This window comes from Physella acuta, unplaced genomic scaffold (assembly GCF_028476545.2).
Source record: "Physella acuta isolate Inbredline_101_S28 unplaced genomic scaffold, ASM2847654v3 ptg000381l, whole genome shotgun sequence".
Lineage (NCBI taxonomy): Eukaryota > Metazoa > Mollusca > Gastropoda > Physidae > Physella > Physella acuta.
Genome location: NW_026731900.1, coordinates 128,984 through 145,392, shown reverse-complemented (window position 1 = coordinate 145,392; position 16,409 = coordinate 128,984). Strand labels below are relative to the sequence as shown.

The 16,409-nt window shown below is 40.4% G+C and overlaps 2 protein-coding genes across 5 annotated transcripts in view; one reads left to right on the top strand and one right to left on the bottom strand.

Annotated features, from left to right (window-relative positions):
* Positions 1 to 14,866, bottom strand: part of LOC131942025 (uncharacterized) — a 28,542-nt gene extending 13,676 nt beyond the window's left edge. Inside the window, exons 1-3 of one of the 4 annotated variants that reach the window (XM_059301686.1) lie at positions 14,763 to 14,866; positions 11,457 to 11,731; positions 631 to 727 (exon numbers count right to left, since the gene is read on the bottom strand). In XM_059301686.1, the coding sequence (XP_059157669.1) occupies positions 631 to 703 (73 nt within the window). In that variant the 5' untranslated portion in view covers positions 704 to 727; positions 11,457 to 11,731; positions 14,763 to 14,866. The other 3 variants (XM_059301687.1, XM_059301685.1, XM_059301688.1) reach the window with 3 other exon arrangements.
* Positions 9,017 to 10,405, top strand: LOC131942004 (uncharacterized). Its single transcript, XM_059301651.1, has one exon. The coding sequence runs from the start codon at positions 9,017 to 9,019 to the stop codon at positions 10,403 to 10,405; it is 1,389 nt and encodes a 462-aa protein (XP_059157634.1).
* Positions 14,867 to 16,409: the final 1,543 nt, after the last annotated feature.

Genomic DNA, 16,409 nt, shown 5'->3' with positions numbered 1-16,409 from the left:
GCTTGTGTGTGTGTGTGTGTTGTGTGCTGGAACGACAGGTACCCTCCCTTTGGTGTATAGTTGTATCCCTTGGTTGAGTGTGTTTACATGGAGCGAGAGGTGTTCACGTGGGGTGTGTCAGGTGACGGGTGTCAAAGCGTGTGCTAGTGTGTGAAGCAGTTAGTTGTAGTTGTAGTGTGGCTGTGGACGTGGAACATGGAACGTGGTGTTGAGTATTGTATTTATGTTGTAGACCCCTTTTGATCCTTTTATTATTTAAGTACTGTATATTTTATTAAATATCTTATTATTATTGTTATTATAGGGTGTTAGTGTTATTGTTGTATACGTCGTATTTTTCTGTTGTTATTTATATAGGCCTACCCCTAGATTCTAGAACCCAACAGCTAGCTTTCAGTGATGTTGTGCAGGTCAGATAGATGAATAATATATTTTAAAAGACTTTATTCTCAGTTGGCCAACATTAACAAAGGTAATGTTTATCTTTAGATTTAAACAGATCAAAATTTACTGTACTAGCAAGTGACCAGAGGGTCAAACTAACACTAACCTGTACTAGCAAGTGACCAGAGGGTCAAACTAACACTGACCTGTACTAGCAAGTGACCAGAGGGTCAAACTAACACTGACCTGTACTAGCAAGTGACCAGTGTGTCCAGCTGATGAGAGCCACTACACAAAGTATCCTCCACTCTCTCTCCATGGCAGGCAGACTTCTAAGACAACCCTAGATCAAACACATGGAAACATCTTAGTAAACAGACATTAGTAGGATAATGATATCCAGCTCACATTTCCATCCTATGGCCTAAATCTATATCATGTACACTTTTTAAATCTATATCATGTACACTTTTTAAATCTATATCATGTACACTTTTTAAATCTATATCATAGACATTTATTAAATCTATCATGTACATTTATTAAATCTATATCATAGACATTTATTAAATCTATATCATGTACATTTATTAAATCTATATCATAGACATTTATTAAATCTATATCAAGTACATTTATTAAATCTATATCATGTACATTTATTAAAAATCTAGTTGATAATACACACAAAGTATAAAAACTATCATAAAATACCAACAGAGTGTACTAAGACTAAATGTTGAGATGCATTACAATAAAGGAAAATACAAAAAAAATTCTTTTTGCCATAATAATGATTTAAATAACATGCATAACCAGAGGCGTAGTGACCTCTCCCAGACACCCGGGGACAAATTTTCAATTTGCCCCCCCCCCCCCATATATTTTTTATGTTTATAATTCAAAACTGCAGCTAAAAAGAGCTTTTGATTTTTTTTCAAACCCATTTTGGCACCCCCGGGGACATATGTACCCACCCGCCCACCCTTCGCTACACCTCTGTGCATAACGGTGTTAGATGTTTTTCCCACGTTTTCTTTAACTTGCTTTCGCGTCTGTTTGTTTGTTTGGTTCTCCAATCAAATCTTTCGATCAAAATTTCGGGCACTTCCCAGTTAGCTAGCGCGCTGAAATTTTCAGGGAAGCTTTGTTTCCGATGACAATAGAATATTCAATTGTTATTATTACTAAATTGATCCATGGAAACATTTTATTGATCATTTTAGACCCCTATATATTTGTACAAAAAACGTGGGAAAAAGGGATATAATCCAGTAATTGTAATTTGATGAAAACAAGGATCGGTACTTTCCCTCTTCAGGCTTACTAAGTAGTGGTCACGCGGTGTTTGTGTACAAACCTATGCAAATCTAACAGAAGAAACGTCGATTGGAAAAGGCACGTGTTTTTTACGAGTTGTCTTCGTTTACCCAAAAAAAAAAGTGAATGCGAGAAGATCAAATCGATAGCAAGATTTGAATGCAAACAAACAGACAAAGACTAAAATGTAGAAAATAATTATCATTAAAAAGTTTTTAAAAAACCCCCACGTTTTCTGATTGAACTAAAAAGTATAAAATAAATGCTATACATCACAATAATGCAAGCGATCACTCTACTATAAGCGATGAAAAACGTGGGGCGCCGTGATTTTCTTACAGTTTCTAATACTGTTGACTCTCTACAAGCTCCCTAATATAAATCAATAGTATTATCTAATCAATAGTAATATAACTTTTACATCTTATATTAACAATGACCGATAAAAAACTTTTACTTCGGCGCCCCACGTTTTTCATCGCTTATAGTAGAGTGATCGCTTGCATTATTGTGATGTATAGCATTTATTTTATACTTTTTAATTCAATCAGAAAACGTGGGTTTTTTTTTTAACTTTTTAAATTAAAAAGTAAAACTGTGAGAAATACTTGAGGGGGATTTATAGTCAATCACTTGACACTGCACAGACCATTCATTTACTTTCATTCAACACTGCTCTCTCTTGCAACCCCACTCCCACCCAGCCCTCTCTCCCACCCCCACCCAGCCATCTCTACCACCCCCCCCCCCCAACCCCCACCACTGCGATGCTTTTTTTTTCTACTCAAGATGAGAACAGCACTAACTGAATGGCAGAAGTCATTGAAAACTGGAGTCATTGAAAACTGGAGTCATTGAAAACTGTTTTAGACAAGTTTACTCATTTATTTTACACAAATTTATTTTACACAAGGTCACCAGTTTAAACCCCAAGGTCAACAGATTTTAAAACACAAACAAAACTAAAGATCATCCTTTTAAACCCAAGGTCATCAGTTTAAAACCAAAGGTCACTAGTTTAAAGGTCACTGGGATCACTGAGAGGGGAAGCCACTAGGAAGGTCCCAGCGACCAAGGTCAATTTATAAACAAATTAATTAAGGGCAAGACCAACGATGCGAGCTAGTTTGATGAGATGGTGAGTACAGTGACGTCAGAGGGAGGGATGTTTGCACCTGAGAACATCATTAAAGGGATGGGCAGCGGTGTGTAACATCAAAAGGTTATACCTTATCCAAGGCAAAACCTCAGTACAGGAAAAAAAACCTGAAAAATTACTTCACTTCCTTAGAGGCAATATCAGAATTGTATGGCTAGTGTACTAGGGTCTATGTAGATGTAAGGCCTAGCATGAACGTTAGGCTCACGTTGTAGATGTAAGGCCTAGCATGAACGTTAGGCTCACGTTGTAGATGTAAGGCCTAGCATGGGCAGTTAGGCTCACGTTGTAGATGTAAGGCCTAGCATGGGCAGTTAGGCTCACGTTGTAATTGTAAGGCATAGCATGAACGTTAGGCTAAAGTTGTAGATGTAAGGCCTAGCGTTACCACAGGCCCACACTGATAAAACACGTACACAGCAGGATCATTGCAGACTACCACAGATCTTTATCTACAGCAAATTGAGCAGCACCCCTGGGGGTGAGACTAAAATAGCCCCAGTCCCACGGGAACACGGCACTACACCTGTGTCAGGTACTACACGAGAAGATTGGCAGTTGCTCCAAGTTTTCTTTACATTCGATGCTAGGCGCTCATAACGTTACGTCACGCTTGCCTTAAGTTTAACGCTATGGTGCCTGAAAGGTTTGCTTTAGGTTTAAGGCTATGGTGCCTGAAAGGTTTGCCTTAAGTTTAAGGCTATGGTGCCTGAAAGATTTGCCTTAAGTTTAAGGCTATGGTGCCTGAAAGGTTTGCTTTAGATTTAAGCTATGGTGCCTGAAAGGTTTGCCTTAAGTTTAAGGCTATGGTGCCTGAAAGATTTGCTTTAGGTAGTGTACCGGTTGTCCCAAGATCCCTAGAACCCCCTCACACCTAGGAGGTCGCCGAAGTATCATCTAACTCACTATTACAGAGGGTGATTAACGTAAGCTAAAGGTTTTCATACAATCCTCGTAAAATAATGCGTCAGCCTTTCTTCTTAGACCGCAGTAACGCGCGAAACTGGTAGGCTAGTTTCCTTAACAAAAACTTTATTCTATGTCGTCCCGGGGGTCTGGGTGTTTTTACAAAAACCCATGGGTGACACCATCGACTAGATGACACCATCGACCAGATGACACCATCGACTAGATGACACCATCGACCAGATGACACCATCGACCAGATGACACCATTAACCAGATGACATCATCGACTAGATGACACCATCGACCAGATGACAAAACTGACCAGCACAAGAAAACTGACCAGCACAAGAAAACTGACCAGCACAAGAAAACTGACCAGCACAAGAAAACTGACCAGCACAAGAAAACTGACCAGCACAAGAAAACTGACCAGCACAAGAAAACTGACCAGCACAAGAAAACTGACCAGCACAAGAAAACTGACCAGCACAAGAAAACTGACCAGCACAAGAAAACTGACCAGCACAAGAAAACTGACCAGCACAAGAAAACTGACCAGCACAAGAAAACTGACCAGCACAAGAAAACTGACCAGCATAAGAAAACTGACCAGCACAAGAAAACTGACCAGCACAAGAAAACTGACCAGCATAAACCAATTATGTACTATGCTTGGGTTCCTGTAGTGGAGAAGGGGGTGTGGGGGGGGGGGCATCTATAAGGCATCCTTGTGAAGAAAATAACAATGAAATGTATGATTGAGTTTACCCAAAAACATGTCAGACACGCAGTGATTGTTCCCATAAGATAAGAGGTAACACAAACGCCTATGATAAATGTGAGAATTAATGTGACGCCTCTTAGAATCTAGTCTACAAAACCCAGTGAGAAATAAAATACTTAAAAAAAAACTTTTTTAAAAACCACGTTTTTCTTGTGGACTAAAAAGTAGAAAATAACTATTTACATACATTTGATGACAAAAAACGTGGGTACGTTCACCATCAAATTTCCCGACCCATCTGCCCGACCCACGTTTTTTGTCATCAAATGTATGTAAATAGTTATTTTCTACTTTTTAGTCCACAAGAAAAACGTGGTTTTTAAAAAAGTTTTTTTTAAGTATTTTATTTTCTCCTTTTTAGTCCGTTGCTACACATGAAAAACGTGGTTTTTAAAAAAAGTTTTTTATATAGTTTATTTTCTACTTTATCTAATGACTTGATTAAGTATGACTTGACTAAGTGTTTATAAATACACGGACTAAAAATCTTGAGCGACCAGGATTCGAACCTGGGTTGTCGCGGCCACAACGCGAAGTACTAACCACTATACGATCACGGCCAGCGCGCTCACATCGATTGGGGCCGAAGTAACTGTGTCAATAGGCCTCTAGTCTTGTCGGTATCTTTAGAAATCATGTCCTCAATTTTATGGTCCTTGGGGCGTAATTAAATTAAGCTAATTACGGTCTCTAATTGCTAGTTTTTTTGATTGCATCTGAAATTGTTAGGCGAAAGTAGCCTGCATGCCAAATTTCAGAACTGTAGAGCAATCAGAAGTGGGCTAATTTTCGATGTCAATTTTAACAACAAACAAACAAATCCACAAACGCGAAGCTGAGTTAAGAAAAACGTGTTAAAAACTTAGGAGTGTCTGAGACACCACTAAGAATCTAGTAAACATACCTTAGTCAGCGAAGCTAAAAAACCCTACACATTTATCTACACACTGGCAGAGCCTAGATTACAGGTTTAAAATATCTGTTATCAGCAGGAAGAAACGGTTAAAAAAATTGGCCGTATGTTGCAAGTTTTTATCGTTTTATTACTTGAAAGCTATTAATTCACGTACATATAAACAAGAGGTGGACACCTGACACACGGAGAGGCCAGTCTGATGAAGGTAAAAATAGAACTACACAATCGGAGTTTCCCACTGCTGATCAACTTACGTCATCTCACGAGAATCCTTTTATAGGACGTCTGTACACCATATATTTGTATGTGTGTCGGCATATCTATATATATCTATATATATCTATATATATCTATATATATATATATATATATATATATATATATATATATATATATATATCTATCTATCTATCTATCTATCTATCTATCTATCTATCTATCTATCTATCTATCTATCTATCTATCTATCTATCTATCTATCTATCTATCTATCTATCTATCTATCTATCTATCTATCTATCTATCTATCTATCTATCATATATATATATATATATATATATATATATATATATATATATATATATATAATGTGTGTGTGTGTGTGTGTCAGTTTTGTAGCGAGGTCGGGTGTCACCCGGTGCGGCACTTAATGGTGTCACCCCCCCCCCCCCCCCAGAGGCGTAGAGACTCTTCCCGGGGACAAACTTTCAGTTTTCGATTTGCACCCTTCCCCCCTCAAATTTTTCTCTATATATTTTACTATTTTTTGCCTTGGTGTCACCCCCCTAAATGGTGTCACCCGGTGCGGTCCGCCCCCCGCCCCCCCCCCTCGCTACGCCTCTGGTGTGTGTATATATACATGCCTCTTTACAGACACCCAGATCTGTGTACCATGTAAAACAATCACTTTAGTCACTTGGCGAGCTTGACTCGGTCTTCTGCGGGGAGAGGTTCTCATGTTGTCTATAGGTAGACCCCACATGAACTCACTGGCTGTTTCCCGGAGACCCTAAACTTCCCCAACCCCAACCTTTAATCGTGTAGGCGTCACTCACGTGAAACTAGTCACCGTGTATATTTTAATTGGGGCATACCGTAAACAAGACTTAACCCCTGACCTTTCCCCTCACACCTTTACATATTATTTAGTACATGCCAACCATCATCCTCCCCCTCCTCGGGACTAAATGTGAACAACCTAGAACATTCTTTTAATCGTCACTCACATTTTTACTTCAAGGTCACGGTAGGCAAGTCATGGTTCAAACGTTAAAAAAAGCCGTGTCAGGAAATCAGCTATTTACGAGTTGTGTTTCCTGAAAGAAGCTTTAAAGTAAAAACTTTGGGCAGATGAAAAGTTGAGTGAATTTCTCTATCCCAAGAACGTGAAACTTGATGCTGGCTTAAATATTTCCTACCACCACTTGAAGATGACCGTCTCAAGAAAGTTGCCAGATAATCATGTCCCCTACTTGTAACAGAATTATTCAAATCCATTTTCCCATTTGAACGGATTGGGAATTCTTCATTGATTGAAACATCTGACGAGCATTCTCACACTTGGGCCTCGGGGGAGGGGGGAGGAGGAGGAGAATTTCTAAAGACATTTTTAATAACCGCCCCAAATCTCAGCTCAATCATTAAGCAACAGTTTTCTTTAGGTCAACTTTATGGGGCGAGGACAACTTTATGGGGGGGGGGGGGGGAGGGTATGCAAGTATGTCAACATTACCATATATACTTTAGGCAAGCATGTTCACATTACATTTATATACAATTCATAAATGTGCGGTTCCCTATGATGTTACATGTGTCTGATACTGATAGTTCCCTACGATGTTACATGATGTGTCTGATAGTTCCCTACGATGTTACATGATGTGTCTGATAGTTCCCTATGATGTTACATGATGTGTCTGATAGTTCCCTACGATGTTACATGATGTGTCTGATAGTTCCCTATGATGTTACATGTTGTGTCTGATAGTTCCCTACGATGTTACATGTGTCTGATAGTTCCCTATGATGTTACATGATGTGTCTGATAGTTCCCTATGATGTTATATGTGTCTGATAGTTCCCTACGATGTTACATGATGTGTCTGATAGTTCCCTATGATGTTACATGTTGTGTCAGATAGTTCCCTATGATGTTATATGTGTCTGATAGTTCCCTATGATGTTACATGATGTGTCTGATAGTTCCCTATGATGTTACATGATGTGTCTGATAGTTCCCTATGATGTTACATGTGTCTGATAGTTCCCTATGATGTTACATGTGTCTGATAGTTCCCTATGATGTTACATGTGTCTGATAGTTCCCTATGATGTTACATGTGTCTGATACTGATAGTTCCCTATGATGTTACATGTTGTGTCTGATAGTTCCCTATGATGTTACATGTGTCTGATAGTTCCCTATGATGTTACATGTGTCTGATAGTTCCCTATGATGTTGCATGTGTCTGATAGTTCCCTATGATGTTACATGTGTCTGATAGTTCCCTATGATGTTACATGTGTCTGATAGTTCCCTATGATGTTACATGTGTCTGATAGTTCCCTATGATGTTACATGATGTGGTCGGTAGTTCCGTAGGTATTTCGGTTAATTAAAACAAAGTTTCCGTACTGCTCTGCGATAAACTAGCACATTTGACTATCTGGAATAAAAAAGCTTGTATTTTACTATCGAATGTTTGAAATGAATACATTTCAAAGACTCTTTCAATACTTTAAATGACTTGTTAACAGGAAACAAAAGAAATTCTTGAGCCCATGAAGTGCCTGCTTAAGTTGACAGTAGCGGATCCATCCTTACTGACCTTTGACCTACAGTTAAAGTAACTACTCCTCAAGTTGTAGTCAAAGTATATTTGAAGTTGTGTAAGCTTCAAGTAGGCGCTGTGTCATGCTAGTTCCACGAGTTGTCTTCTATGTCGTGTGGGTGCGTGTGTACATCAGTCACACAAATGTCATGGTACACATATGGCATGGTACACAAATGTCATGTTACCAGATGACACAAATGTCATATGAACTGATCAAATGTCATGTTACCAGATCAAACAAATGTCATGTGAACTGATCACACAAATGTCATGTTACCAGATCACACAAATGTCATGTGAACTGATCAAATGTCATGTTACCAGATGACACAAATGTCATGTTACCAGATCAAACAAATGTCATGTTACCAGATCACACAAATGTCATGTTACCAGATCACACAAATGTCATGTGAACTGATTATACCAATCTTTGTTCACGTCCCAAAAATGTCAAATACAAAATCACACAAACTTCTAGTATTGACGTCCCACTATCGTCTATGTACGTCACACAATCGTCTATGTACCAACGCTGTACGTCCCACTACCAACGCTGTACGTCCCACTACCAGCGTTGTACGTCCCATACCAACGCTTTACGTCTCACTACGTCCCACTACCAACGCTGTACGTCCCACTACCAACGCTGTACGTCCCACTACCAACTCTGTACGTCCCACTACCAACGTTGTACGTCCCACTACCAATGGTGTACGTCCCACTACCAACGTTGTACGTCCCACTACCAACGCTGTACGTCCCACTACCAACTCTCTACGTCCCACTACCAACGTTGTACGTCCCACTACCAACGGTGTACGTCCCACTACCAACGCTGTACGTCCCACTACCAACTCTCTACGTCCCACTACCAACGGTGTACGTCCCACTACCAACGGTGTACGTCCCACTACCAACGGTGTACGTCCCACTACCAACTCTGTACGTCCCACTACCAACGCTGTACGTCCCACTACCAACGGTGTACGTCCCACTACCAACGGTGTACGTCCCACTACCAACTCTGTACGTCCCACTACCAACGGTGTACGTCCCACTACCAACGGTGTACGTCCCACTACCAACGCTGTACGTCCCACTACCAACGGTGTACGTCCCACTACCAACGGTGTACGTCCCACTACCAACGCTGTACGTCCCACTACCAACTCTGTACGTCCCACTACCAACGGTGTACGTCCCACTACCAACGCTGTACGTCCCACAACCAACTCTGTACGTCCCACTACCAACGGTGTACGTCCCACTACCAACTCTGTACGTCCCACTACCAACGCTGTACGTCCCACTACCAACGGTGTACGTCCCACTACCAACGGTGTACGTCCCACTACCAACTCTGTACGTCCCACTACCAACGCTGTACGTCCCACTACCAACGGTGTACGTCCCACTACCAACGGTGTACGTCCCACTACCAACTCTGTACGTCCCACTACCAACGCTGTACGTCCCACTACCAACTCTGTACGTCCCACTACCAACGCTGTACGTCCCACTACCAACGGTGTACGTCCCACTACCAACGGTGTACGTCCCACTACCAACTCTGTACGTCCCACTACCAACTCTGTACGTCCCACTACCAACGGTGTACGTCCCACTACCAACGCTGTACGTCCCACTACCAACGGTGTACGTCCCACTACCAACGGTGTACGTCCCACTACCAACGCTGTACGTCCCACTACCAACTCTGTACGTCCCACTACCAACGGTGTACGTCCCACTACCAACGCTGTACGTCCCACAACCAACTCTGTACGTCCCACTACCAACGGTGTACGTCCCACTACCAACTCTGTACGTCCCACTACCAACGCTGTACGTCCCACTACCAACGGTGTACGTCCCACTACCAACTCTGTACGTCCCACTACCAACGCTGTACGTCCCACTACCAACGCTGTACGTCCCACTACCAACGGTGTACGTCCCACTACCAACGGTGTACGTCCCACTACCAACTCTGTACGTCCCACTACCAACGCTGTACGTCCCACTACCAACGCTGTACGTCCCTTTATCATCCTCGTACGTCGGCCCTAAATCAAATTTCCCGTCGCATTGTTGATGGATCTCCCTAAACTCACACACACTGACTAGCCTCCACACAGACACTCACACCCACGCACATGTTAGTAACACAAAGTACTGTGTACATCATCACCGTGAGAAGAATAAGTTTAGGTCTATTTTTACATCTGTTTCTAGGTCTAGGTTGATTCCAGGATAGGTCTAGGTATATTCTTACATCACAAGAAGCAGGATAGGTCTAGGTATATTCTTACATCACAAGAAGCAGGATAGGTCTAGGTATATTCTTACATCACATGAAGCACATTATGTGACGTACTCATTACTTACTGACATGGATACGTTAAACCAGGGGTCTCCAAACTTTTCAAATATCATTATCAGTATGGGGGCCAGAGTTTCTTCCAGGCATTTCTTCGGGGTGGCTGAGCCCCTCCCCCCCCCCCTCCCCCACAACGTAAATATAATTTATATATATAATATATATAAATATATATATATATATATATATATATATATATATATATATATATATATATATATATATATATATATATATATATATATATATAAAGACCCCCCCCCTCCCGGAGAAAAAAGTCTGAAAGAAACACTGTCGGGGCCTGCCAACACACTCGAGGTCCAAGTTTTCTCTCAAATTGTTCTTCACGTATTTTATACTTGAAAATGTTTGTTCACGCAGGTTAAAGTTGTAGCCTCCGTGAGTGGTCTTACTTATGTTAGTAACTTTAAAGTTTTTGTGTTAAAACACGTGTGTCATGTAGCCTGCGTGTGTAGCCTTATGTTAGTAACTTTAAAGTTTTTGTGTTAAAACACGTGTGTCATGTATGTAGCCTGCATGTGTAGCCTTATGTTAGTAACTTTAAAGTTGAAGCAAGTTTAGGCTAGAAGTCACGTGTAAATTGCCTCAATGATCTCTCGATCACACACGACGTAACAGTTTATATTATTTACATTGTTGCATATGGTTTGGCCAGATCTATGCGAACCAAATCTGAATATCTAGATCTAGAAAGAAGACAATATTATCATGCAGGATTTTTTAAATTTAAAAATAATCAACTTACTTTTTAAAAGAGTTGTGTTCACTTCACCCAGGTTATCTTTAGGGCAACATACATAATCCACAAGGTATAATGAAGTAGGCCTACGTCTGTTGTATAACTATAACAGGCCTACTGGGCGCTTAATATTTGAACTTGACTGGTTAGTCAGAGTCCAATAAGTAGGCCCTAAAGAAAATATAGACTAGATCTAGATCTAGATCTAGATCTATCTAACATTTTTAGTGGCAATTCACTATGTCACGGTACTTTGTCGGTAGCAGTTCACTGACAGGAATCTGAGAAATGAATTCAAATAAAAAATTAAAATTAGGCTTAGGCCTATACTAGATTTTCTATAACTTAATATTTAATTTAGGCCTAGATCTAGTATTTTAGTATGACTAGATCTAGATTTAGATCTAAATACTAAATACTATTTCTGTTGGTGTAGTTTTATGTAGCCTACTTTTAAAAAAATATTGTAGGCTTTTAATTAAAAGGTTCAAATTTACCACTATTACACGAACAACATGGAAATCTATATCTAGATTCTATATCCAAGAGTAAAGAGTGAATGCACCAATGTTTTTAAAGGGAGAGAACCGACAAACTGGCACACACAACACAGCCGTCACGGCACGCTAACAGCCAGGACACACCTGCGAACAACACCGCTAGCACGCGACCTGACACACCGTGCGTTGATGTACACAAAAAGACAAGAGCTATTTTTGCCTGTTGCGTGTATCGCGTGGCGCTAATATAAGTATCGATACTGTTTCCACGGCGTTTGTCGTGTTGTTATCACGGGCGGATGTTGAAAGTGTGTATGTGTGTGTGTGTGTATGTGTGTGTATGGGGGGGGGGGGTAGACGAGGATTATATTTTGTATGAGTGAGTCTGGTCATTATAAAGTAAAATAGCTTAGTATTTATCGTTTCATCGAAATATTTCATTTCCGTTAAATAGCTCAATCTTCCTGGCCCAAATCGCCCACATCGCTGGGTTTTGCCATTCTCCCTTAGGGTACGACTTTCTTAAAGTTAAAGTACTTGCTTTTTTTGTCTAATATAAGTTAAATAATCAAATTAAAAGAAAATTAAATGATACACAATTGTATTTTAATTAGTGCGATTTCTAATAGTCACAAAATATGACCTTTTTTTCAAACGAGAGTATTGAGAGTAGCAAGAGTTATCTCGTCTCACCATCAAGAGTTATCCATCGTCTCACCAATAAGAGTTATCTCGTCTCACCAACAAGATTTATCTCGTCTCACCAACAAGAGTTATCGTCTCACCAACAAGAGTTATCGTCTCACCAACAAGAGTTATCGTCTCACCAACAAGAGTTATCGTCTCACCAACAAGAGTTATCGTCTCACCAACAAGAGTTATCGTCTCACCAGCAAGAGTTATCTCGTCTCACCAACAAGAGTTATCGTCTCACCAACAAGAGTTATCGTCTCACCAACAAGAGTTATCGTCTCACCAGCAAGAGTTATCTCGTCTCACCAACAAGAGTTATCTCGTCTCACCAACAAGAGTTATCGTCTCACCAACAAGAGTTATCGTCTCACCAACAAGAGTTATCGTCTCACCAACAAGAGTTATCTCGTCTCACCAACAAGAGTTATCGTCTCACCAACAAGAGTTATCTCGTCTCACCAACAAGATTTATCTCGTCTCACCAACAAGAGTTATCTCCTCTCACCAACAAGAGTTATCCATCGTCTCACCAACAAGAGTTATCCATCGTCTCACCAACAAGAGTTATCCATCGTCTCCATCGTCTCACCAACAAGAGTTATCCATCGTCTCACCAACAAGAGTTATCCATCGTCTCACCAACAAGAGTTATCCATCGTCTCACCAACAAGAGTTATCTCCTCTCACCAACAAGATCCATCCCTATCCTGACATGTGCCAGTTCCAAGATCTCAAGGGCAGATAACTCAGCTTATGATACCAAGGGCAAATAACTGAGAGGACTACTCAGTTGAAAATACCAATTGGGCAGACAACTATTTCCAGGTGTTCCATTCTCTAAAGCAAGGGGCGATCAACTCACTCTCGAGTACGGCACTAGGATCTACCTAAACGGGCTAGAGGCTAGTACGGCACTAGGATCTACCTAAACGGGCTAGAGGCTAGTACGGCACTAGGATCTACCTAAACGTGCTAGAGGCTAGTACGGCACTAGGATCTACCTAAACGTGCTAGAGGCTAGTACGGCACTAGGATCTACCTAAACGTGCTAGAGGCTAGTACGGCACTAGGATCTACCTAAACGGGCTAGAGGCGAGGTTAAAAAAATCCCCGATTGTAAATCACAGATTGTGTCAACTAGAGAAAGAGGTGTGGAACAATTATTTTAGTGGTTTTAATGAACACACGAGAACTGTAAGCTATCTACATCGAGGAACGTTTAAAATGTCGGTTAGAACATGTCAACAAATGGTCATGTCAACAAATGGTCATGTCAACAAATGTTCATGTCAACAAATGGTCATGTCAACAAATGGTCATGTCAACAAAAGCTCATGAGTTGAGCAACTACCGACATTTGTGTCACGTGCGATGTTGTACCTTAGATGTCACAAACTCAACCTGACTCCAGATGTCACAAACTCAACCTGACTCCAGATGTCATAAACTCAACCTGACTCCAGAGTAGACTCGGGGGATATGCGCGCTATGGAGTCACACTTCCGTTTGGTTGGTCTGATTTCCGCCAACCGGAAGTGATGTTATAAGATGCACAACTATGTATGTCACGCAGATGTGTGAGGATGTGTGGCTATTTGTGTAGGAAAATGTGTGAGGGTGTGTGGCTATTTGTGTAGAAAAAGATGTGAGATTGTGTGGCCGTATATGTAAACGTGTATGGGGTTGTGTGAATGTAATCTAATTCATCAATGCAAATCACCTAACACACAAGTGGAACGCTGTACGAACAGAATGAAACGAGTTAATTAAACGCTTATAATAAAATTGTATCACAAAGCTAATGTTATGTTTTCATAAGTCTTAGAGGTGTGGCGGACTGACAAGTGATATGCCATATTCTGAGAGACTGACATGACAGGTGCTGACATAAACTTTAAAGCTAAATGACACTGACAAAATAATAGCTGACATACTGACCGATGACATGACAAACGCTATGTTATAGAGGGAAAAACGCAGAAAAAATGTCAACAAGAATATTAGAAAAATGTTGCATTAAATCATTGACTTCTTTATAAACAAAAACTCCCAAAATCAGCAAAGTGTAAACAGAACTGCTCACGTAATTCTGTGATGAGAATAAATAAACAAAACTCACCTGAATGTTCTGCAGTGTGACAATAAGATATTGTTTGGTAACTGAGAATGGTGTAAAAAAAAATTTCCTCCGCCGATCCTTGTTCACTTGCCTTCTATTACATTTGATTTATTTTTACCGTGAATTTTTCATTTCCCAGAAATAAAAAAAACCTGAATACCAGGTTTTCCCAACTATCGATTTTTTTCATACCTGAATACAGTCCTTCCTAATTTCCCCACAATTCCATGTTCGGAAATTCCCACTACTTTTGTCCCACTTGTAAGGATAAACCGATTATCTCATTAGAGTTTAGATAATCCAATTAATTATTTAAAAAATCGACATTAGTATTTGTAAACAACCTAGCAAACATCAAGGTCTTGAGAGTTTGATCGTAAAACAAGTTTAGATTAAAATTTTAAAGCTTCTCAGTGCGCTAAAGAAAAAATAAAACAAACTTGCTTTCTTCAATACAAGTATTCACCTCTCGTAAAACCCCCTAGACGTTTTAGCGCTTTTATTAAAAATGACGTTTGTTTTATTTTCTTATCTAAGTGCATAAAAAAACATTATAAAGATTTTAAAACGTCTGTTATTGTTAATCTTTATTTTTTTTTAAATGAGTGTTAGTATGTGTGTGTATAACTCCTCTAGATATAGGCCTACCAGTGGCGTAGGCAGGGGGGGGGTTAGGGGGGGTCATAACCCCCCCATAGACCCCTCGGTATATATAAAAAGTATGAGGGGGGTGCAAATCGAAAGTTTGAGGGGGGGGGGGGTGCAAATCGAAAGTTTGAGGGGGGGGGGGTGCAAATCGAAAGTTTGAGGGGGGGGGGTGCAAATCGAAAGTTTGAGGGGGGGGGTGCAAATCGAAAGTTTGAGGGGGGGGGGGTGCAAATCGAAAGTTTGAGGGGGGGGGGGTGCAAATCGAAAGTTTGTCCCCGGGTAAAAATTGGAACCCCCCCCCCCTTGAGACGATCCTGGCTACGCCACTGAGGCCTACACAAGTTTTATTACACGAAAGTCGTGTTGAAATTTCCGAAACTTAAACGAAACAATGTTCACCGTTTTATGACTGGAAGCACAACATTTTTAATGTATTTGTGGATGGGTGAAGAGAAAATAATTATCATTAAAAAGTTTTTAAAAACCCACGTTGTCTGATTGAACTAAAAAGAAAATAAATGCTATACATCACAATAATGCAAGCGATCACTCTACTATAAGCGATGAAAAACGTGGGGCGCCGAAGTAAAAGTTTTTTATCGGTCATTGTTAATATAAGATGTAAAAGTTATATTACTATTGATTAGATAATACTATTGACTTTTATTAGGGAGCTTGTAGAGAGTCAACAGTATTAGAAACTGTAAGAAAATCACGGCGCCCCACGTTTTTCATCGCTTATTTATTTGCAGTTTTTTTTTCAGACGTCCCTACTCTACGAGGAAAGAGGGAGGGGAGGGGGGAGGGGGCTAGGCTCCCCGGAGCACGTCCACCACCCCCTGAAAAAAAAATAACATATAGAAAAAAAAATAACTTATATAGGAGCATATATAACTTATATAGAAAATAAACCGTAACCAGTGTCATTGCCCTTCCTTCACTGGGGAAATTTTAAGTGCCCCCCCCTCCCCCAACCCCCACTGACTATTACAAATCCTC

Excerpts from the sequence above, each read along its gene's own strand:
- LOC131942004 (XM_059301651.1), top strand. The coding sequence starts at position 9,017 with ATGGTGTACGTCCCACTACCAACGTTGTACGTCCCACTACCAACGCTG.